At 44.3% G+C, this 22,761-nt stretch overlaps 1 protein-coding gene across 7 annotated transcripts in view; it reads right to left on the bottom strand.

Moving 5' to 3' along the window:
• The window catches only part of PARD3 (par-3 family cell polarity regulator), a 733,297-nt gene that overhangs the window by 3,457 nt on the left and 707,079 nt on the right, over window positions 1-22,761 (bottom strand). For all 7 annotated transcript variants that reach the window (XM_066281087.1, XM_066281085.1, XM_066281090.1 and 4 more), the window contains 2 exons: window positions 12,037-12,157; window positions 3,931-4,058 (listed from right to left, as the gene is read on the bottom strand). In XM_066281087.1, the coding sequence (XP_066137184.1) occupies window positions 3,931-4,058; window positions 12,037-12,157 (249 nt within the window). The remainder of the gene's footprint in view (window positions 1-3,930; window positions 4,059-12,036; window positions 12,158-22,761) is intronic.

Genomic DNA, 22,761 nt, shown 5'->3' with positions numbered 1-22,761 from the left:
AACATGTAAAATGTTTAGAAAAGTGTGGCACAGAGCAAACAGTTGACTGATGGGTGCAGGAATAGTCTCTTTGCCTTCAAAGAGTTTGCCCTGGGTTTTGGGAGGCGTCTTTCTGACCAAAGAGGAAAAATAAAGTAAAACATTACCTTTCTCTTTCTCTCCCTTTTTTTTTTTTTTATTATTAGTGAGAGAGACAGAGAGAGGGACAGATAGAAATAGACAGAAAGGGAGAGAGATGAGAAGCATCAATTCTTTGTTGTGTCACCTTAGTTGTTCCTTGACAGGGGTGCTCCAGCTGAACCAGTGACCCCTTGCACAAGCCAGCGACCTTGGGCTCAAGGCAGTGACCATGAGGTCATGTCTATGATCCCACGCTCAAGCTGTTGAACTTGTGCTCAAGCCAGCAACCTCCGGGTTTCAAATCTGGGTCCTCAACATTCCAGGCCAATGCTCTATCCACTGCGCCACCACCTGGTCAGGCAGTTTTCTCTTTCTTTGTCAGAGAAATTGAGTAGACACAAGAAAGAGAGAAAGGCGCTAGGGGATTACTGAAGACCCCCACCCACCGAGTGAGGGCACACCTGCATAATTCCACAGACTCAACAGGGAAGTTCTTGCCTGCCGCATGGTTGCCCAAGGCCATCCTGACAACAGCAACAAGGAGACATCCATCCCTTCCATCGATTCCTTTGTAACTAACATGAAGGTCTGTCTGGTCTTGGAATGAGCCCACAAGAGATTTCTGCATCCACTGAGAACCCTGATTTGTCAACAACTATCTCTCGGTTATGACAGTGATCTCCAGTGTGGTCTGAAGGCCATCGTCATGTAGAGGACTCACAGCAAAGACCCCATGCCTGAGGAAAGGCACTGAGCCACCGAGGAGAGGAGCACGCAGAAGGAGAAGAAAGGTAATACAGACCAAGGCTAACAAGTCAACGAGCAGCACAGGGATGGGCCTTGGGGGAGACCATGTCGGGTGCGAAGACAAGGAAGCACCAACGGCCCTGAAGGGACGGGGGAAGGGTGGAGAAGACGCGGGGAGACAGCAGGAAAAACTAAAAAAAATCAAACGATCTCCAGTAAGTCTATCAGTGACTAAGATTAAAAATGGACTTAGAAAAAGATAGTAAAAAAAGAAAACTATTTTAGGAATTTAAAAATAAAAAAATAAATCTTTGTCCTATTGAGTGTGGGGCTGTGTAGGTTCCTGTTTTCTTGGAACTCAGGTAAGCACCTGGCTCATGTTCCCACTGGCGCTTCAAAATGAAACTTGAATTCTACCTCTCAGCATCCTTAATTACAGTTGAAACTGCAAACCATTGTGGCTCACACAGACCCTAACAAACCACCTTACCGAGGGTGGCCAGGACAACATCGGGATCATTTGTTTTATGTCATTCTCCACTTGGCAACTGAACTATTTATCTTTGTGTGAAATCTTTTTGGTATCAAATGCCAAACCAATCTGTTTAGGTAAAAGTCTGCTAATTGTCAACATCAGAAAAGCAGAGGTTAAGCGTCTTTGAAGGCTCTTGCATGTCAGAGATGGGGATCATGCAGGCAGCGCAGGCCCCTCTGTCCTCCTGCCTGGCTTCGTCCCCTTCCTGCAGGCTTCTGCACCAGCCCACACAAGGGGATGGCCACTCCGCTCAGTGGAGGCTAGGCATGGCCTTCTGCACACACACGAGTTATTTTCTACTCCGCTCAGTGGAGGCTAGGCATGGCCTTCTGCACACATACGAGTTATTTTCTAACAGAAGAGAGAGTGGCCAGCCCTCCTGGCCTACATGCACACAACTCTTTCATTTTGGGTTTTCTGCTTCTCTCCTATCTGCCTAGAATATAATGGCTAAGAATAAGGGAGCCCAATCACCCAGTGGGAGAGCTTTAGGTTATTCAGGGAAATGCTAAATGACACCAGTAGCCACTACAGCAGCACCCACCTTCTCCATCTTCTATGTGGACATACAGATGCTCCCAGCAGGGCTTCTAGGAGGAGGCAGAGGGAGCAGAGGGGAGGTAGACAGAGGTGGTGGGAGGGAGGCGGAGAGTGAAGGAAGGAGACACGGCAGGACAGAAGCATCAGGGAGGATCACTGAATTCCTGTCCATGTGACCAGGAGAAATTCCAAGGAAGTACCAATCTCTATCCCCAAGGACTGGAACCTGTGTCTCTCTCCTGCCAGGCATCTGCCCTTCTAGAACTGCTGGCCACCATCTCTCCCACTTCCCTTCCTTAGTCCTGTGCCTGTCAACTCACTCCTCCTCCTCCTACATACACAGTATGGTATTTCACCTCCATTTCTCTCAAATACAACTAAAACACAAAGCCACACAACTTCCAACAGACAGATCCTGGTCCCTGCACAGACAGTGTATTACGACATAGCCATCACCACAGGCCATGGTGTGCTCTGGGCCACCTCTGTGGCTGGGGCAGCAGGGCCATACCCAGGGCGTTGATTCATGCCCACTACCATGCTCATCTTCCTCACAACTGCAAGCCAGCGGGCCGGAGACAGGCACTCTGTGGGAGAGGCACTGTGTAAAACCCTCGAGGTGTCTAGCCACTGATGCGCTGGGCCTACTTCCAAATGCCAAGGGCACTAGAGTACAAAGTGGGGCTCCACACCTGCATCTGTCAACATTCCAAGGTTGGAATATATATGAAGAACTTTTTGGGAACAAAAGCTCTTGGCCAGGATGAGCCCTAGAAATGATGGGTTATCGAGGGCAGAATTCCATACTAGCTGTATGTCATTAGGGAGACCTGCTTAGCCTTTCATACCTGTTTTCTTGTGAGGCTATCAGTTATCTTCCTACTTAAAAGAAAAGGTAATTCCATGTAAAAGGAAGAATAATTTGTTTCTCAAAAGATATAATTTTATGACTGGAAAACACAAAATAAATAACCAACCAAAGGAACAAGTCCCTATAGATAGTAATGGTACTCATCCCGGTAATAAATTCCCACTCAGACCTGTACTCCCTGGTGACCAGTGTGGTCCAGTCTTGCAGTCACTATAGTGATTATTTAACATGGTAGAGGGGCTCATCTTTATGAGAAATTAAATCAAATTATTTTGACATTGGTTAGTTAAGTTTACACAGAAAAGCATTTGCCTCCCCTCCCCCAAATGAATGTTCTGCTCAAATTTGAAATAATGGATATAGACAAGGTAAATGGATATTTTGTTTTCTACCCTAAATATTTTTTTCTACCTAGTTTGAGATAGAATTGTGATTCTAGGAGGGACTTGCTTTGGGAAGTCTGGAAAGCTGAATATTCTAAAATGCTTTTCTTCTTTATTATGTATGGAGGAACTACTCAGATGGAAAAGGGTTATTGGTCCATGTGTTAGGGCTCAGTCTCCTGACTGCTCTCCTGGTTTAAGCAGGTACCCCTAGAGCAGAGGTATGTACACGTGGGGAGCCCAGCCCATGAACCCTCTGGCTTGGCTGTTGGCCAGTGAGGTGGGCAAACTGGGGTCCTCTGAGAATCAGCACAAGCAAAGTCAGAGTGAGCAGCAGAGAGGGAGGCTGGGGCCATGGTGCCCACCCACGCACGGAGAACAGAGCAACCACCCACCCTTCTGAAGAGCTCTATAGGTACAAAGCAATTATTCTAACTTCCCTGTCAACTAAGAAAAATGAGAGTTCTCTCTCCAATGAGGAAACATGTGTCTGTGACTGCGGGGGAGGGAGCCAAACGGACAGACAGCCCAGGCTCAGTCCCCGAGCACTGATCTGTGAGGTCACCTGCCTCCCATTAAAAAACGTCTGTGTGATCATGTCGGCATCTCCTCTTCTAGTCCTCTTGCCCCGTAGTAGGTGGTCTCTGAGCCAAGTTACGATACCCACTCCCACCCCCGCGGGTGGCTGCTCCCTGACTCATGTGGGGGGGGGGGCAGGGAGAGGGGCACTGTACCGGGGCAGTGAGCTGTACTGGCGCTGGGCCTGCTGGAAGCTCTCGCGCTCCTCCTGCCGCTGGCGCTGCATCTGCACCTCCACGGACACCGAGTGCCGGCCACTCTGCGCCGCCGGCTGCGCGCTGGGCTGCAGGAGGAAGAGGCAGAATCACTCACTAGAAGGGAAGTGCATCAGTTTTTACAGACGGTCATAGATCTACTTGGCACATTCTGTGACATTTAAAAAATATACATATGAAGTACAGTTTTCTCAAGCTAGAGAAAAGAGACATCTCATTGTTCTTAGGAGCGCCACAAACTGAACTGTTTTAAATTTGGATCATGATTTTAGTGTGGTTGGAAATCGAGAGGTCAACCTTTCTATGTCTTCTTAATGAGGTTTAGGAAATCCTGACGTTAGATGCTAGTTTATAGCCCTGTGCACACAGCAACCTAAAATTCAATCCCAAATAAATGAAAAACTGGCTACAGTTAATTCACCAAAGTGGGCAAGTTCATGGATGCACACTTGAAGGTCAGCCACGTGGCGAATGTTTCTGAAAACTACATACTTTAGTTTAACAGCAGAATACAATGCAAGCTGGTTCTCCTTTCCTAAAGAATGAGAGTTAAATTTTGAACCATGATTAGTAGAAACTAGCCACCATTAGCCACACACGTCTCCTCCAGTGCACAGATGGAGCTGAATTGGAAACAGAGGTGCTTATCAAAAGAATACATCTAAAAGTGAACAGGTATTTGAATTGGTTAGGAGATAAGACATGATTAGGAAAAGACATTTTTACCTTGGTTAAGTATGTCCTCTAGAGAAATGTTTAACCCTGTTGGCTGAAGACTTTAGCCAGCAGGTCCTCTGGGGACTATGACTCTCACCCACAGCAGACACTGGGTATGCACCATGTGCTATATTGACCAAGCCTTGCAGATACTCTGGCCCCTCATGAACAGGGTCAACTTACCTTCTGGATCTGGCCTTTAGAAATGGAAGTAGCCCTGTTCCCAAGAGACAACAATGCCTCCCCTGATGCCACAAACATCCAGCAACGGCTTATCACAGGGTCACTGACACAGGTCTTAAACAATCCTCTGATCCATGCTAACCTCTGCTCCCCTTGCTGTTGTGCAACATTGTGTAACAGGCGAGCTCTCAGTGAAGAATGTCCATTAGAGACAAGTTACTGACCTTCTTCTAGAGTTGAAAGCCAACAGCCAACTTGGACTTAAGAATAATTTTCTAAAAATAATGGAGTCATAGCATTCATTTTGGAGAAGAGCAAGAAAACAGGTGGGCTTGTTACTTAAAGAATGACCCTTTTAGTGGGTGTCTGTGTACACAGAGAGCAAGCACCGCCTACTGTTGCCTTTCTGCCTGGCCAGTATTATCTTACTTGTTGGTAAGCAACAACATGGCGACATACAGGACAAAACTTTCAAAGCATATGGGCTTAGTCAGTGAACATATTAAAAAATATCCTGATACCAAAATAACGTGCAAAGAGATTAGGCTTTACAATACCCCAGTTTCTAACTGTGGGTATGTATAGCCACACTTATTGGAAGAAATGTGTGTTTGGAGAACCTCTCCACAACACTGGTCACATAACATATCCATGGTGCTGTTAGCAAGGAAAATTCTCCACTCAGTGAGTTCTGCTTGTGCGAACAAAGCATCAACCAAGCGCTCATTGACTGCATTAAAGAAGACAGACATTGTCTTCCAGGATCCTTGATGAGGCCGGTCAAACAGCAAGCCGAACTGTTCTGGTGTTCACAGCGAGCCAAAGGGATCCTGGGAGTGGCCACAGATGGAGGGACAGCAAAACTAGAAAATACAACACAATTTCCTCCATGCCCTCAAACAACCGCATGTTCCTTCCCTTCATCGGGAAAAGGTAGACATGTGTCAGGCAGCCTTCAAAGGTCTGGCATCCTGCAGCAAGATGTTAGCAACCAGTTTTATAAGCCCATGCTGTTCTGTGACAAACCACTGTGGTGTGGAGAGGGGAAAAGAAAATGCAAAGTCTTGCAGAAATTTTAGGTGTATTTTTAAGTCATTTCTCCGAAAAGCCAGAAAATTTGATTCTGGCAGAGAAAAAAACAAGTCAAAAGGCTATTGTTTCCTCCACTGTGTGTGTGTTCTGACACATTCACCTCAAACTTCACAAGCAGCGAGCATTTGCTGGAATTATGATGAACCCAGACAATGAAATTATCATCAGATGGGATCCAACCTCTTCAAATGAATGAGTTTGGGGTCAGCATACAGACATGTTTCATACTGGTGCGCTCACTCTAATGCAGTACACATCTCAGGCTGACCATTCCTATTTTACTCAACTTCTCTTTTCAGAGCATGCAGAAGGGTAGGTCACTGGGAAGAGTCATCTTTATCTTTAAGATGAAATGTTACTGGGCCACCAATTTCCAGGAAGCATGTGTACATGGCCAGCTTAAAGCAGCAACTAAGTAAGCTCACCTGGAGAGTTTCATACTTGACCTGAATATAACATAACCTTACACATGATTTCCATGAAGATCTCATAAAAATATAAATTGCGAGAACAGAACTCCAGTCAATAATCCTGACTTTTAAACATCATGGTTCTCTGTCCTCATGGTGGAAACAGAATAATGTATTGAGAGTCCCAAATTACAAAAACATAGAAATGAAGAAAGAGGGAATTGGAAACCCCAGAGAGAAGTCCCTGTTTTCAAAGAAAACAGCATCCACAGCTACACCAACAAAGGGACATGAGTTCTGGGGGACACACAGGGAAGCACGATTGGAATCATTCTGGAGATTCATCAGATAACGAGGTTATAAGTCTGCTTCAAGAGTGCAGATTACAAATACCCTTGGACCTTCTTATGGATGATGGTGACGAGCAAGGACCTTTGACTTCACAAGGTCGCCAGGTCACCAACGCCATATGACAGAGGAGGCAAGATGAAACAGTCACATGATTATTCATTGCACAGCTCTCTAGAGGACCACGACATGTGATTCTCTTTGTAGCTGGTGTTTAAATCCCGACTGAAAACTATGTGCATTGCTTTTGTAAATAAACTCCAAACCACTGGTCTTTCTCATGATTATTAAAGAGATTATATTTATACTACATAAAAATTCTATAAAACTTAGAAAAGCTACAAAATTTTGGTGTCACTTACTAATGTAAAACAAAATTTAAAAAATTATCTTCCATGTAGTGTTTCACCAAATTATATAATTAACGAAGCATTTCTCTCAAACAGAATCATTCTTGTTTCTCCAAACAAATAGACACTACAAAAAAATTAAAATACAAAACCAATTCTGCTAAGAGTTAATAGAGAAAGATAGAACAAAAATAAATATATACAGTACAAAGTTTCAAGACTAGTTAGAATGAGGCAATGTAAGATTTTAATATTTTTAAAGATTTTATTTATTCATTTTAGAGAAGAAAGAGAGAGAAAGAGAAAAAGAAAGAGAGAGAAAGAAAGGGGGGAAGAGTGGGAAGCATCAACTCCCATATGTACCGTGACCAGGCACGACCAGGGTTTAGAACCGGCGACTTCAGTGTTCCAGGTCGACACTTTATCTACTGCACCACCACAGGTCAGGCTGGTTTTTAGAGGTTAATATAAAAGCACATATGTCACTTATGAAATAAATTCATGGCTGTTTTATTAACATTTAAATAAAATATGCAATGATTTTTAAATGCTTTAATTTTTCTTCACATACATAAGAAAAATAGCATGTAAGAAAGTGTGTGCTTTTGTGTATACACACATACAGTATACACACACATAACAGTCTTATAAATGATCATTTAGGTGAGTTTTCTACTAAAGTATGAATAAGAAAATTTTTTCAGATTTTCATATAGTGCAAGGGGATGTATAGAAAAGAAATAACACTGTTTTGAATGTGTTTGGGTGAAAACCTACAGTGGAGTTGGTGATGACAATGATGACTGACAATAACAAAAAGAACAATATACCCTTGAGATACACAGTCCTTCTCTTAGCAATTAAAATATAAATTCCATCTTCTGATAGAAAAATGGTGATTTAAAGATTTTGTAAGAGGCTAAGAATAATTTGGGCGAGGGGCACACTGAATCCTGTAAAGAGGATAAATAGTTTACTCTGTTTAAAGTGGCCATTGCTAGCATGGATCATTATTTTATGACAGCAGGCTTATACAGAACTAGTCCAAAGTTAACTTTGGTCAATCGATCCTGCCTTCCTCGCCCTTCACCTCTACCCCATCACCTACTCTGCTTAAACAACTATTGATTGAACTCTTCTATGTTCCAAATGTTGAAAAGCTTAATTGCTACTAATGATGTGAATCATGGCTGAAAAAAACCTGCAGAGGACGGCAATGTCCCTCATTAAGTTTTCATAAATACCTGGTTTGGTTTAAACACACTATCTGTCTTCACCTTTTTCCCAACCAGTGTTTGGATCTATTTCCGCCCATCTGAAGTCGCAGCTACTTTGAAAACAAAAGGTACAGCCCTGGCCAGTTGGCTCAGGAGTAGAATGTCAGCCCAGATTGTGGAAGTCTAGCATTAGATTCCCGGTCAGGGCACATAGGAGAAGTGCCATCTGTTTCTCCACCCCTCTGCCTCTTGCTTCTCTCTCTTTCCCTCTCTTCTCCTTCCCTCCTTCAGCCATGGCTCAACTGGAGCAAGTTGGCCCCAGGCACTGAGGATGGCTCCACCTCAGATGCTAAGGAAAGCTCAGGTGCTGAGCAACGGAGCAACGCCTCAGACGGGCAGAGCATCGCCCCCTAGTGGGCTTGCTGGGTGGATCCTGGTCCAGGCACATGTGGGAGCCTATCTTTCTGCTTTCTCTCCTCTCACTGAAAAAAACAATGCAAAATAAAAGGGGTGGCTCACCACACAAGCTCCCATTCTAGTGTGCGGGGCTCCCACAGCCCAAGGCAGCCTTGTGAATCTACTACCATAGGCCAGGCCAGTAAAGTGGCCCAGGGCTCATGAAGGTGGTGACCAGCAGGATGAGGTCACAGGCTGCAAAAAAAAAGGGGGTATCCTGCTTTGTGGCAACACAGAAGTTTTTGCCATGAGTAAAGGATACCCCCTTTACTGCAAGAATGGCTTTGTCCAGGTCAGTTTCCAAGGGGTGATGGTGACTCCCACCCAAACTAAACTGGAGTTCTGCTACTGTAGGGCTGTCGTATAGGAAGGCATTTTTGAGAGTCAAATACAGACACCCACTGTGAGGAAATGATCGCCGAGACCTTTGACGTCTTAAAAAAAAGATGAGAACAGAAAGGAAAGCATTTTTTTCTCAAATTCCCAGGTACAGAAAAAGCAATCTAGGGATGCAGGGAGACTGTGTACTTGTCGACTGGCTCTCTAATCAGAGCAGCCAAAACCCGATGATGGTAAGGGGAGCCATTAAAAGTCCAAGACAGATTTTTTTCATCGTTATTATCTGTTTAAAGACAGACAGCTAGGAAGAAAGCTGGAGGAGAAGAGGATATTCACAGCGCAGAGGAGCCATTTTCTGTCTGAGGGACTAAACTCCTCTCAGTCACTGCCAGCCTGGGGTGGGGGAGGGTTGAGCAACACAGCTATTAAAGTCTCCATTATCCCCTCTGTCAGTCGACTTAGACAGTGAGTCTCCTTGTGGGCAACACTCGGTTACCTGAAAAGTTTTAATAGCCTACTATCCTTTTGTCAGCAGCCTGCAATTTAATTCTTTTAAAAGCAACACTAAGTCCTGTCCATACTGGAGCTCTGTGATAATAACCCTAACCTCAGCTCTTGTTCCATTATCTCAAGAAAGATTTAAAGCAACTTGCTGCTTTGCCTATGTTGCGCCTGGCACTAGGAAGGAAAGAAGCTGCTTTTTCTGCGTCTTCTCTGACTCAACTCAGGAGAGAAATTAGTTCAATTAAGGAGCTAAGGAATTTTCTGGGCTTCTGCTCTCCTAAAGACCTTTAGAACCACAATCCATCTTCCTCAGGCCCAAACATTATTTTGAACAAAAGCCCAAGAACAGATGCATTCTGTACTGCTAGAGTTTAAAGGGAACCCTTTGAAAAGGGACGAATTGAAAGGGGCTACTTGCCACGGTGTTTCTCTGTAGGTCAAGTAATTGGCGGGGACGTTTTTCTGTATGATGCACCTGGCTGCACTCTATGTGTGGGCATTTCTAACAAGCATGGCAATTTCAACTAACACAGTATAAGGTGTATGCGGCGTGCCAATGAGCTTATGGCTCCTTATAACAGAAACAATCACAAACCTTTCCAGTGGGTGAGATCCAGGTCTCCATCCTTCCCAAACAGGGTGAACTTTCAAGGTCAGAATACAGATGGGGGAAAAGGAAAAAGATTCCAGGATACTCAAAATTGCCATTTGTCAAACACATAATAATAATAATAAAAAAAAACAGACCAAACTACATTTTGAATTAGTCAGCAGCTCTTGTTAAGGTGACAATGAAAATTGGTTATGAAAATTAATACATGAAGTAGAATTAGAATCATTTTAAGCTCACTTACATGAGCAGGAGAGTGGAGGGTATTCAGTGAAATCCCAATTGTTTGAAAAAATAGATAGACAGATAGGTAGATGATAGATGGGAAAGGTTGACTTCTGATCTGCAATTTAGGAAATTATTACATTCCTAAAGCAATCAGCCTGTCATAGAGATAATCTCCTGCTCACTCATTACAGGAAATGACAACACAAGTCAAGTTGTCTGTCTAAAGTTGCTTTGGCATTTGGGTAAACAATCATTTGGTCCATGACCTTCAGTAGTTGGGTTTCTAAGTCCACAATATTTTGTGAAACATTTTTCCTAACATGGTTGTTCACAGTAAGTGGTAATATAGAAACGCATGTCAACAAATACAAGAACCCCCCCCCCCCATTAAAAAAAAAAAAAAGGCCCTGTCTGGTTGGCTCAGTGGTAGAGCGTCAGCCTGGCGTGCAGGAGTCCCGGGTTCGATTCCCGGCCAGGGCACACAGGAGAAGCGCCCATCTGCTTCTCCACCCCTCCCCCCCCCCCCCCCCCCCCCCCGTCTCTCTCTTCCCCTCCAGGGCACTGAGGATGGCTCCATGGCCTCCACCTCAGGCAGCAGCAGAGCAAGGCCCCAGATGGGCAGAGCATCGCCCCCTGGGGGGCATGTCCAGTGGATCCCGGTTGGACGCATGCGGGAATCTGTTTGGCTGCCTCCCCACTTCTAACTTCAGAAAAATACAAAAAAGAAAGAAAGAAAGAAAGAAAGAAAGAAAGAAAGAAAGAAAGAAAGAAAGAAAGAAAGAAAGAAAGAAAGAAAGAAAGAAAGAAAGAAAGAAAGAAATTGTTTCTTCTTGTCTCAGTCCTCTAAGAATGGTTGTTATGGTCATGTTACCATGTGGATAGGTTCTTACCAAGAACCTCACCTAGACTTTCCTGCCTAGAACAGCCTGTTCACTCACCAATAATTGACTGTATCTCAGGTTTCCAAAGAGATTCTCCAAAAATACCCCTCATCTTGAACCCCTGAGTCTGTGCCAATACCTTCTGCCTCCGGAAGTGCCATCCTCTCTTAGGCAAAACACAAGACTGAAGCCCAGGTCTGGGGTAAGACTGAGGAAGATGTGGAATTTGGCCACTCAAAAGTTTTGCTTCAGAAAGACCTGTCTGGCGGTGGTGTGGAGGGTAGGCTAGAACAGCGACAGAGGCGGACAAGTGAGACAGATGCAGCAAACACATGGGTAAAGATTAAAGAAATACGAATTACTAAATGCTGTACTTTTGTACAGAAGATACGCAACAGACATGTGAGCTAATTTATTCTGCTCTGATTCTGAAAATATATAAAGAAAAATATTCACTGAACTTAAAAATGCATCATTGAGAGCAAGAATACTCTGTCATAAGTCAGATGAAACCTATTGTGCAATGGACAGATGGTGCCATGGGATGTAAAATGAAATTAGCAATGATGAATCCCAGATGGAAATGAGGGGAAGGTCAAGGGAATTTGGTTCCATCTTGTCTCATTTCACCCAGACCGAGGTCACAGCTTAGTGGCTTCTACAGCAGAAAGTTGCAGGACTATCTGTTATGCCAAAGAAGCAAAGCCTCACCCAGGGTTGCTCAAAGCTGTAAGTGCGCCGCCGGTCTTCCACATCCTCACCCTGCTTTGCCTGCTGGAACTCCTGCCGCAGGCGCTGTATCCGATCGTGGTTGCTGAGGGTGGATCTCTTGCTGAAAGAGAAAAGGGGCAACAATGAACACCCACCACAAACACTGTCTATGACTTGGAGTTACTGGGGGGGGGGGAAATGGCATCTTATTGGGAAATGATGCTATTTAGGAGGAAGTGAATTTTTAAAACAATATCTGGGCATTTAACATGCATTTCCATTTTCATTAAGATATTCTGAAGTCTTTTCAGACAGATATTCAAGAGGGTGGGCTGTAGTTTCAGACATTCCTTTTTCTTTTTCTTTTCTTTTTTTTTTTTTATTAAGTGAGATGTGGGGAGGCAGTGAGACAGACTCCCAAAATGTGCCCTGATCAAGATCCACCCAGCAAGCCCCCTCCTCTGCCCACCTAGGGCTACTGCTGTTACTTGGCAACAACCAGAGCTATTTTAGTGCCTGAGGCAAGGCATGGAGCCTCAGTAAACAGGCCAACATGCTTGAACCATTTGAGCCATGGCTGCTGGAAGGGAAGAGAGAGAGAGAGAGGAAAGGAGAGAGAAAGAAAGGAAACAGAGAGGGGTAAAGAAGTAGATGGGCGCTTCTCTTACGTGCCCTGACCGGGAATCGTATCCAGGACATCCACATGTCAGGCCAACGCTCTACCACTGGGCCAACTGGCCAGGACCCCTTTTTCTTTTTTTTTCTTTCTTTTTTTTTAGTGAGAAAGACAGAGGCAGAGAGACAGAGAGAGGGATAAACAGGGACAAACAGGAAGGGAGAGAGAGATGAGAAGCATCAATTCTTCGTTGTGTCACCTTAGAATTGTTCATTGGTTGTGTTCTCATATGTACCTTAACTGGGGGGCTACAGCAGAGCCAGTGACCCCTTGCTCAAGCCAGCGACCTTGGGGTCGTGTCTATAAGTCTACGCTCAAGCTGGCAATCCAGTGCTCAAGCTGGTGAGCTGGCGCTCAAGCCAGATGAGCCCCTGCTCAAGGTAGTGACCTCAGGGTTTCAATCCTGGATCCTCTGCATCCAGGCTGATGCTCTAGCCACTGCACCACTACTTGGTCAGGTCCCTTTTTCTTTTTAAGGCAGGTCTGTAAAAACCTCATTTCCTTTCTGTAATCTGGTGAGGTGTCAGCAGCAAAATTTTCGGGGGAAGAATGTTGCATTGAAAGTCAGAAATACCAGGGTCCAGTCCTGGTTCCTCCACCTTCTTAGACTAAGGCACTGACTGCCTCTGAGATGCAGTTTCTTTATATACATATGCTCTAAATATATATATGCATGCTTATTTTTGCTCTAAATATCATGCTGGTAACAGTCAAGTGAGACAATACCATACAATACAGTTTCACCATGTTATTTTCATAATGCCATTATATGAAGTTCCTATTTGTGGGTTGTCAAAGGTATCTGCACAAAAGGAACTCCCACAGCATAAATGAGAGCATTTTTAAAATAACTTCAGGTGCTAGTATGATGTAATCAGCTTGTTCATAATGATGTTGCCTTCCTTAATTTTTTATAGCATTGAATTCTGCTTTATTATCATAATAGCTTATAAGATAGGTTTAGAAGGCACTATTACACACACACACACACCAATGTAGAAACCATTATTCACAGAGAATATGTGACTTCTTAGAAGCTTCCCTGTGGAAAAAGTCAGTCGAGAAGCCAGATTTTTTTTCTGAGTTCTAGTCCAGCCCACACTGCATAATGCCATGCTGTGTCACTTAGAAAAAACATATGGTACTCCAAAGCCCTTCCTTTACAAAATCATAAAAATTTTTTAGTTTTAAATTTTATTTGGAAAATTAACTTTAACAGGGTTGCATTGATCAATAAGAGTACATAGGTTTCAGGTGAACATTTTTATACCATTTGAACTGTTGATTATGTTGTGTACCCATCACCCAAAGTCAAATCATTTTCTATCACCTTATATTTTGTCCCTCTTTACACCCTCCCCCCCACCCCCTCTCCATTCACTCAAGTCCCCTTCCCCCTCCTTCATGTTCCCTTCCCCCCTGGTAACCACTTCACTTTTACCTTTGTCCTAGTCTCAGTTTTATATTTCACCTATGTGTGAAATCATACAGTCCTTAGCTTTTTCTGATTTACTTATTTCACTCAGTATAATGTTCTTAAGGTCCATTCATGTTGTTATAAATGTCACTATGTCATTGTTTCTTATGGCTGAGTAGTATTCCATTGTATATATTTACTACATCTTCATTATCCAATCCTCTATCGAGGGACACTTTAGTTGTTTCCCTGTCTTGGCCACTGTGAATGCTGCTATGAACATGGGGGGGGTACATGTGTCTTTATGTACCAGTGTTACAAATTAAAAACAAACAGTATCTGGCAAGAGTAACAGAGATGACCCACAATGAAATCAATCTTAAATCTCACACCACTTTTGGTCTCTTCCACGCCCTGAGCACTAAGTTGCATCCTGTCAAAAAAGCTACTCTAGCATGTGAGGCATCTACCATCTCTCCAGCAAGACTTGAGACCTCTTGAGGACATGCACCACATTTTCTACTTATCAGATATACCCTTCAAGCTGAAACAAGGTGGAAAGCTGTAAGCTATTAGGAAGATGGGATCTCTTCACTGCAAACTTAGCTTTGGTTATTTGGTGTGTACCCTAGTTCTTGTGGTACACAGTCCTGGGGGACAAAATTTATGAGAAGTAGCTTGGAAAAAAGGAAGTCTGTCTATGACAGTATATATGATTCTCAAACTAACATATGTCTTTGTATAATTCCACATATTTTGAAGAATTCCAAAGGCTTAAAAATCTGAAATTGAAAACGTTCGTAGAGAGGACCAAAGTCTAGTCTTTCTCCATTTAATCTACTGGGTGTGTCCCTCTCATCTTTCTGTTTTTACCAATTTCTTTAAAGCTTCTGGAACATCTTGCCAATATATTCAATGTGATTATATCCTCAGTCAAGAAAAGCGCGTTCTCCATCTGACAAATCTGGGCCCATCAGCCCGAGAACATGGAAGGTGAGTGGGTCTACAGAAGGTGCCATGTGACAACACAAGGTTTCGGCCTTTATGTGACCAGCCTCAAAACTTGGCCCTCCGTACTCTCAAGCCAGGCAGGTCGTTACTATCCTGGCTGGTTTTTAAGACATGTTTGTTCAAACAGATACATCTTCAGGAGTGGCTTCCCGATGGAACAGCCAGTCTATGGCACGCCTTGCTCTGTGAAGCTAACAGTGTAGGCATGAGGACTGTCACACTCATGAGACAAAGAGCTAGGAAAGGGAGCATTCATTAACCTTGCTGGACTCTCCCCAGCCTGACCTCTGCTCTCCTGGCACTTCAGAGCTTCTAACAGGAGGACTGGAGGAGGCTCAATGAACAAAGTGTTTTACAGATCTAACCAGAAATACTTCTCTACTATCTTCATGGAGCACAGACAGCTTTAATCCTGTAATTATTAAGTTCATAAAGTCCAAACAACTGATGAAAACTGACTCCCCTACTATTTGTGATTAATTGACCCAATGTCCTTAATTTTACATACTGGGGCAACTTCATGGTCGTGGTAGAAGATGAGTTCTGCAGTCACTTCCACTCTTATTTCCAAGTCTGAGCAGCTGGAGAGGCCATGCTGCATGTTCCGTTTACTTTCTTCCTGTGCTTTATCTGAAAGTGCCAACCAACTTGTCAAGGACAGGAAAGCCACTTGGAGGGCTGGCACTGGTATGCACACTGCAATGGTTTTCATGATCGATGAGATGTACAAAGACTGGAAGACTACCCAGCATCCCTGAGGAGCAGCAGTTGGCACTTGGAGATGCAACCTGGCTCCGAGAGATGAAACCATCGCAGCCGCCCGGCGCCGTTTCTCAGGCCAGTGTAGGAGATCCAACACTCACACCTACGCTCCTCATGTTCTGGGTTGGCTCTCTGGCTGAGAGAGCCAAAGGGCATCTTAAATGTTCATTAGCACTGATGGCTAATGCCCCAATCAACTTATATTTAGGTTCACTGACTACTTAAACTTGCTCATCATTGTTTTTTGAAAGAAATATAATATATATATACCACCTGAGTCAGTCAGGTGGGTGAGCAAGACTCTTACTGAGGAGTCAGTACATCATCATTTAACAATAATTTTCAGAAAAGAGGGGTGGAGGAGGAAAATTATAGGGATTTTTTGTGTAAAAAATTCACACATAGACTAAAGACAATTGCGTACAATACTAACATGTAGCCTCCCCTTATAATTGGTATTTGTAGCCCAACTAAAACTTTATATATATCAGCTGAATGAAGAGAGTTAGTTTGGGTTCACTAACAGTCTGGGTTAACAAAGGGTACATTGAATCACACATGGTGGAGACTCCCAACCTGGCATGCACGTCACCACTCTAAATTTTATGAAACTTGAACCTTTCCCATCCATAATTACCATGGGATGAACCCTCTCTGGCCAGAGGCAGACCACACAGTATACCAGGCTTGCTCTTCCAACTAGAATACCGCAAGGTGCTTCAGGAAAGCCACTGAGTGTGCCTGTCCCTGCTAAGTGCAGCCACAGCGCTATGGGCAGGTGGGCCCTCGCAGGACCGGTCCACCTGCACCCCACAGATGACAACCCACCACTGCCTCAGGTGAGCAAACGAGAAACACTTGATGACAGGGATCCTCACGTGCATGTTGTATCACGTGTGCACATTGTATATGAGAGTCATCTAGCGTGCTTGCTAAAAAACGCTGCCCAACTGGGACTGCACTGGAGATTTTCTGATTCACTAGGTCCAGTGCGTGGCTTGGGAATCTGTGTATGTCTGAAGGCATGGCTGGTGCTATATGGCGAATGCACTGAAAACGCCCACAGGCTTTATAGTCAGGACAACCTCCAATGTCTGCAGAGCAATAAGCCACAGAGGGGAGGGGACCCCACTGCCCTGGAAGCACCCCTACATTCTGCAGCAGGTGCGGATAACGGGCTTCATCTAGCAGGGGAGGCTCTAGTTGGTTCCAGTAGACTGCTGCACTACAGGAACACGAATCTGGTGATGCCTTCATTTATTTTTAAAGAGAAGTCAGAACTATAGTTTCCCACACCCCACCCCAAGTTTTATATGTTGGTTTATTTAATTTTTTTTAATCCTAGATGAGCCTCAAAAAAATGTCTGCTGTCTGCTATCTTGCACCCTCTACATTATAGTCTGCAGCTGCAGCTGCCTACTTTTGGTTTGCTTTTTTGGACTGTTTATTATCTTCCCCTCACTCAGACAAGGCCAGTGGTCATGGTCCCAAGAAACAAATATTAAAAAGGACAACTTGGCATTGTGCACATAACATAGTCTTCCTTCATCTAAAGTGTCTAATCCCTTGGGTCTGTCAAACCCTGGGCGCACTAACTGCCCCGCAGGCTGGAATGCTGACCTAACCCTTCAGAGCAGCCCATGCGGAGGGAGAGGAGTTGGTGACGTGACCAATTGATCCCTTGTAGAGGAAAAGCATTTCTACATTTACATTTTTAACTATGCCAAGGAAAGCTGGAAAACTGGAAGGAGGAGGCATAGCTTTAAGATCCAGAATTAAACGGAAGGGCGACCAACCACTCACTTACTTTTAAAGGGAGGTACCAACTTGCTCTACACTCTCCTTCCCATAGAAGAAAAGAAAAGGTGGCGGAGGAGCTGGTCGATAGAAGAAAGGGGATGAATGCTGGCAGGCTGTCTGTGGTGTGCATAGGAGGGAATTATTAGCATCTCTAGCACGAGAGAAGAGAAGCCTTCAAAGAGGAAGAGAAATTTGCTCATCTTTCTGCAAACCCCTCTCCTTGTCTTTCCATCCTTACAGTCAGTCAGAGAGATCAGATTCCACTGGCTTGATGCCTTCCTAGCTGCTTCAGCTACGTTCCCCTTCAATAATCAATCAATCTTTCAATAATAATTGTCCTCTGACCCCATGCTGTCTCATAGTGTTTCCAGAACTTGCATGTGTGTGTGTGTGTGTGTGTGTGTGTTTCTCTGTCTTAAGATTATGCCTTCATCACAACCCCTTAACATGTACATATTCTGTACCCATGTCCCTGTGGCAGGGCAAATGGTTCAGCACATATTTGTGATACAAAGTCTTGAAGGTGGGCCTGTGGCCATGGTCCCCACCTCCTGGTAATCATACTTTGTGCCAACCCCTACCCTGAGTGTGGGCAGCCTACAACTCTCTTCTAGGCAGTAAATGCGACCTTGGATCAAGGAATGTATATGACAACACTGTTATAATTATATAAGAACAGCATCCAACTTGACAATCCATCCCTCTCCTTTCTGCCTTTGAAGGTGAAAGCTGCCATGAATCCCACAGCTGCAAACATCAGAATGCTGCTGGCAATTCCAGCAGTAGGAGCAACACTGCCCCATGGGCTGCCAAGGGAGACCCAGTGTGCTGGACACACTGGCTGATCCTGGATGGGACACTGGGCATAGGACTCAGCTCAGCCATTGCCCGACCCCAGACCCACAAAACAGATTTGACAAATGTGTGTTGTTCTAAGCTGCTAGGTCTGTGTGAATTTGTTATGCAGTGATGGAAAACTAATACCCATGGATGTCGACATTGGCCTTGTGACTTGATTTGGCCAATAGGATGTCAGTGGATTGATGCAAATAGGGGTTTACATGTGATTGTATGTTGGGTCTGCCCTCTTGTGTGTCATTTCAGCAAAAGGTAACAAATTCCCTAAACCTTCTTCCCTTAAACACACACACACACACACACACACACACACACACACACACACACCACTACACGACACTACCAGCATCACATCATCTTACACAATGTTAGGGCCTTATACATACTTATTAAATGAAATAAAGTGTTCTAGAAGCGCACAGCCCTATGCCCTGCCCATGCTTGTAGACAAACAAATATTGCCTGTGGCAGAGGTATGTTGGTGAGTAGACCAGAACAGAAGAGAGGAACTGTATTTTTGGAATATGTAAATTTTCCATTGTCATGTAGATGGTTAGCTACACCGAAGTTCTGATCTTGGAGAAACCTGCACAAAGTACATACAGGGTGGGCAGAAGTAGATTTTCAGTTGTGAGTCCACGACACATAGAGTTTGTTCTTTATTATTCTTTATTAATCACTGTACTATACTGTCCATATAAACTGTAAACCTCCTTTTTCCCTGGCCCTATACTGTTGCAGATGTCACTGAAAGATGGTAACTGCCAGAACTTAATACATGAAAACAACCAAACGTGTTTTCCGCTCAACACCACTAACCAAAGACACAAACTTCCCATGAAAATCTATCCAACTGTGTAGGGTGACTTCTTTGTCAGCTTCCCCATCACTCTACCCAAAGCACAGCACTCTGGCTCTGTGATCTCTGAAAATCAGCCTCATGAGACCGAAGCAGAAACACGGGTGTTTCCCCAGAGTGTGGTGAAAACGTGGTAAAAGTGAACTCTAGGGCTCCCTCTGAGATTCACTCTCTGGCAGAGTCTGGTGGCCTGCTGGAATCTGGGCCGACACTCAGCTCACAAGGAGATATAGATTCCTGGTTAAAACTGTCAGCTCATGGTCACTGATGCCAATTTAGCACCAACAGGAATCCCCAACTTGGGGTGCAGTGAGGCAGGAAACTTTATTCAGTGCAAACAGTTCAACTGTGATACAGCCCAGTTGTGAAGCAGTCCGGGGGCCAGGCCCCGCTCAGGCTAGACATTTCTGCTCTGCTCTAGTAGGACACTCTTTAAGTTTTTCCTCAGGAGGGGAAACATAACCCTCAGTGGAATGGGAAAGTGCACTCTCAGAGCCAGAGTGGGTCTGGCTTATAGAGACAGAAGTCCCCATCCCAGTCCCTTATTGGTCTATCCTCATGCAAATGAGACTCTAAATTCTCACATTTTGACTGGTCCAAGAGGCACTGTCCTGATTGGTCAGAAATGAGCTGCACTGATTGGTTAGTAAAGAAGCTGACGGGAGTGGGGAATAAAGCTGCACAGCTGATTGGATATGGAACGTCTCAGTCCTATTGTTTGAAACAGAATCCCAGGAACTCGGGCAAAAGATCCCTCACAATAGAGTAATGGCGGAGTAGGAAGCGATACCGATAAATCTCCCCCAAAACTCAACAAGATCTTCAACCAGAAACAGAAAAACCTATACTTGGAGCCTCCAGATGCTTCGCAATACACCCAAAGGTATGGTCGAGTGAAAAATTGGCTAAATATATAACCAAACCCTGAAGGAAATAGGGAGTAAGAAATGCTCCACCTTCCTCACTAACCTAAACAGGGCGGCTTTCTCTGGTAACTGTGAATATAGAAACTGAGGCAGGCAAAGGGGGTGAATAGATCCAGGCCGCGGCACAAACAGCTGAACCAGGCTGTGGCACGGAGATCCTAGCCGAGGAAAAACTGATCCTGTGGCAAGCCGGGCAATACAAGGTAACACTCGCGCCAAACCCAAACAAAGAAAGACAAGCGGGGCAGCCATTTTACCCGTTCTCCTGGTTGGTGCGCAGTTAGTGGGCGAGAGATTTCTTCCTAAGCCCTGGAAGTGGGTGTCCGTGTTACCCACAGAGAGGCAGGGTCAGAGGCCTTTCTGTGGGCCGAAAGCAGAATCTCTGGGCAGCCCCAGCGCCCTGGGAAAGCCGCGCAAGGGAGGGAGCGAGAACTAATTCCAACGGTGGAAATTTTCCGTGCTGGTGAGGGTTTCACTCAGAGGGAAACGCGGCTGGCCTCATATCCTGGTGTGCACGCGCAGATAGGAAGTGAGCGATTCCTCTGAGTGCCTCGGCAGTGCGCGCGCGTGTTATCGCACAGAGGGGCAGAGTCAGGGGCCTTTGTGTGGGCAAAAGCGGAATCTCGGGCCGCCCCAGCGCCTTGCAAAAGCCGTGCACGGGGACGAAGCAAGAGCGAATTCCAACGCTGCAACTTTTCCATGCGGTTGGGGGTTTCACTCAGAGCGTGAGACTGCTGGCCGGATATCCTGGTCTGCGCACGCAGATAGTGAATGAGAGTTTCCTCCAAGCGCCCCGGAAGTGGGCGCCCGCCTGTGTTACCGGACAGAGTGGCAGAGCCAGAGGTCTTTGAATAGGCGGAAACCCCGCCTGATTATGCTAGCAGCTCTGACTGACTGAGCCTTACCCAGAGCCCTGTGCTGAGTGGGAATAGAGTGGGGAGTTGCCAGCTCTTTGAGCCTCTTACTATCCAGGCAGAGGCAGCAGCAACCCCATAGCTGGATTATCAGGCTACTAATTGAGGAAGGAAAGATTAGGAGAAAGGCTCCAGGAACATGGACTCTCTCACTGTCGGAGCCTATAAATACTAATGAGCCTCGACTGCCAACGAGACTAAAGCACAATACATGACATTGCCATAGAGACTTATCAACTGCAAACCTCTACCTGAGTGTGCCAAAGGGGCAGAATCTGGGGTACAGAGTCACCGACCAGGAAGAGGGAGAGAAAAGAAAAAGCAAGAAGATAACCTCTCAAAATCAAGAATAATCTGCAGACTTTATAACCTATCCCATTTTATTATATTTGTTTGTTTGTTTCTCTTATCTTCATTCTTGATACTTTTTTTCCTCCTCCAATTTGGCCGATTAACTCTCTGCCGGTCTTACTCTCTCCTCTCCTTGAACTACACTACCCATAAGTGTTACATCTCCCATTATCTTTTTTCTCCTCTTCCTTTCTCTCTATGAGGGTTGCACTCCAAAACCCTTAACTCTCTCTCTCTCTCTCCTTTCTTTTTTCTTCTTTTAGTGGTTCCCTCTTTTTTTTCCTCTCTCTCTTTCTTTTCTCCCTCTATATTAGTTTCTTCCTTTCTCCTTTACATCTCCTCTCATTCAAACCTCAATAACAAACAAATTCTCTTATCTGGGACTCAAACTTATGTTTGTGGCATTTTGGGGGGTTTGTACTTCACCTTTTTAACTCACTAGCAGTGCTCCCATCCCTGGCTCTCCATTTTATCTAGTTCTTGTTCCACTAAATACAATAGTATTTTTTTAATTTGTCCCCCCATTTTTCTGTTTTCCTCTAATTCCTCTCATCATAACTCTTAGACAACCAACACCTAAAAGCAAATCATTTTATTCTTGACCCAAATTTTTTCCTTATTTGCTTTTTGTGGGTCCATACCCCCCCTATTTTTTTCTTTTTTCATTTTTTTTTCTTTTCTTTTTTTTTTGCCCCTTTATTACTTTCCCCAATTCAGGCCCTCCATCACAGGCATTGTTTGTTATAATTCACAGTTCACCACAAGATTTTCTCAAGAAAAAGGGGAGAGGAGAGGAAAAAAGGAGGAAGGGAATAATTTCTTTTTCTTAAAAATTTTTATTTTATTTTATTTTTATTTATTTCATTATTAATTTTTTTTAAAAAAAACAACTCTTCGATTTTTAATTTTTTTTAACTTTTTATTCTTTATTAAATCTCATTAATATTATCAACAAAACCACCCCCAGATGCCATTAAGGAAGAGAAAATCTAATATCATGGATACAAAAGAAAGAGAGGTAACACAGCTAGATGAGGAAAAATCTATGGAGAAAAAATTTAATATATTGGAAACCTTGGAGCTAAATGACAGAGAATTCAAGATAGAAATCCTAAAAATCCTCCGAGATATACAAGAAAACACAGAAAGGC

This window comes from Saccopteryx bilineata, chromosome 5 (genome assembly GCF_036850765.1).
Source record: "Saccopteryx bilineata isolate mSacBil1 chromosome 5, mSacBil1_pri_phased_curated, whole genome shotgun sequence".
Lineage (NCBI taxonomy): Eukaryota > Metazoa > Chordata > Mammalia > Chiroptera > Emballonuridae > Saccopteryx > Saccopteryx bilineata.
Note: the sequence above shows the minus strand (reverse complement) of the source record. Positions and strands in the feature narration are given on the sequence as shown.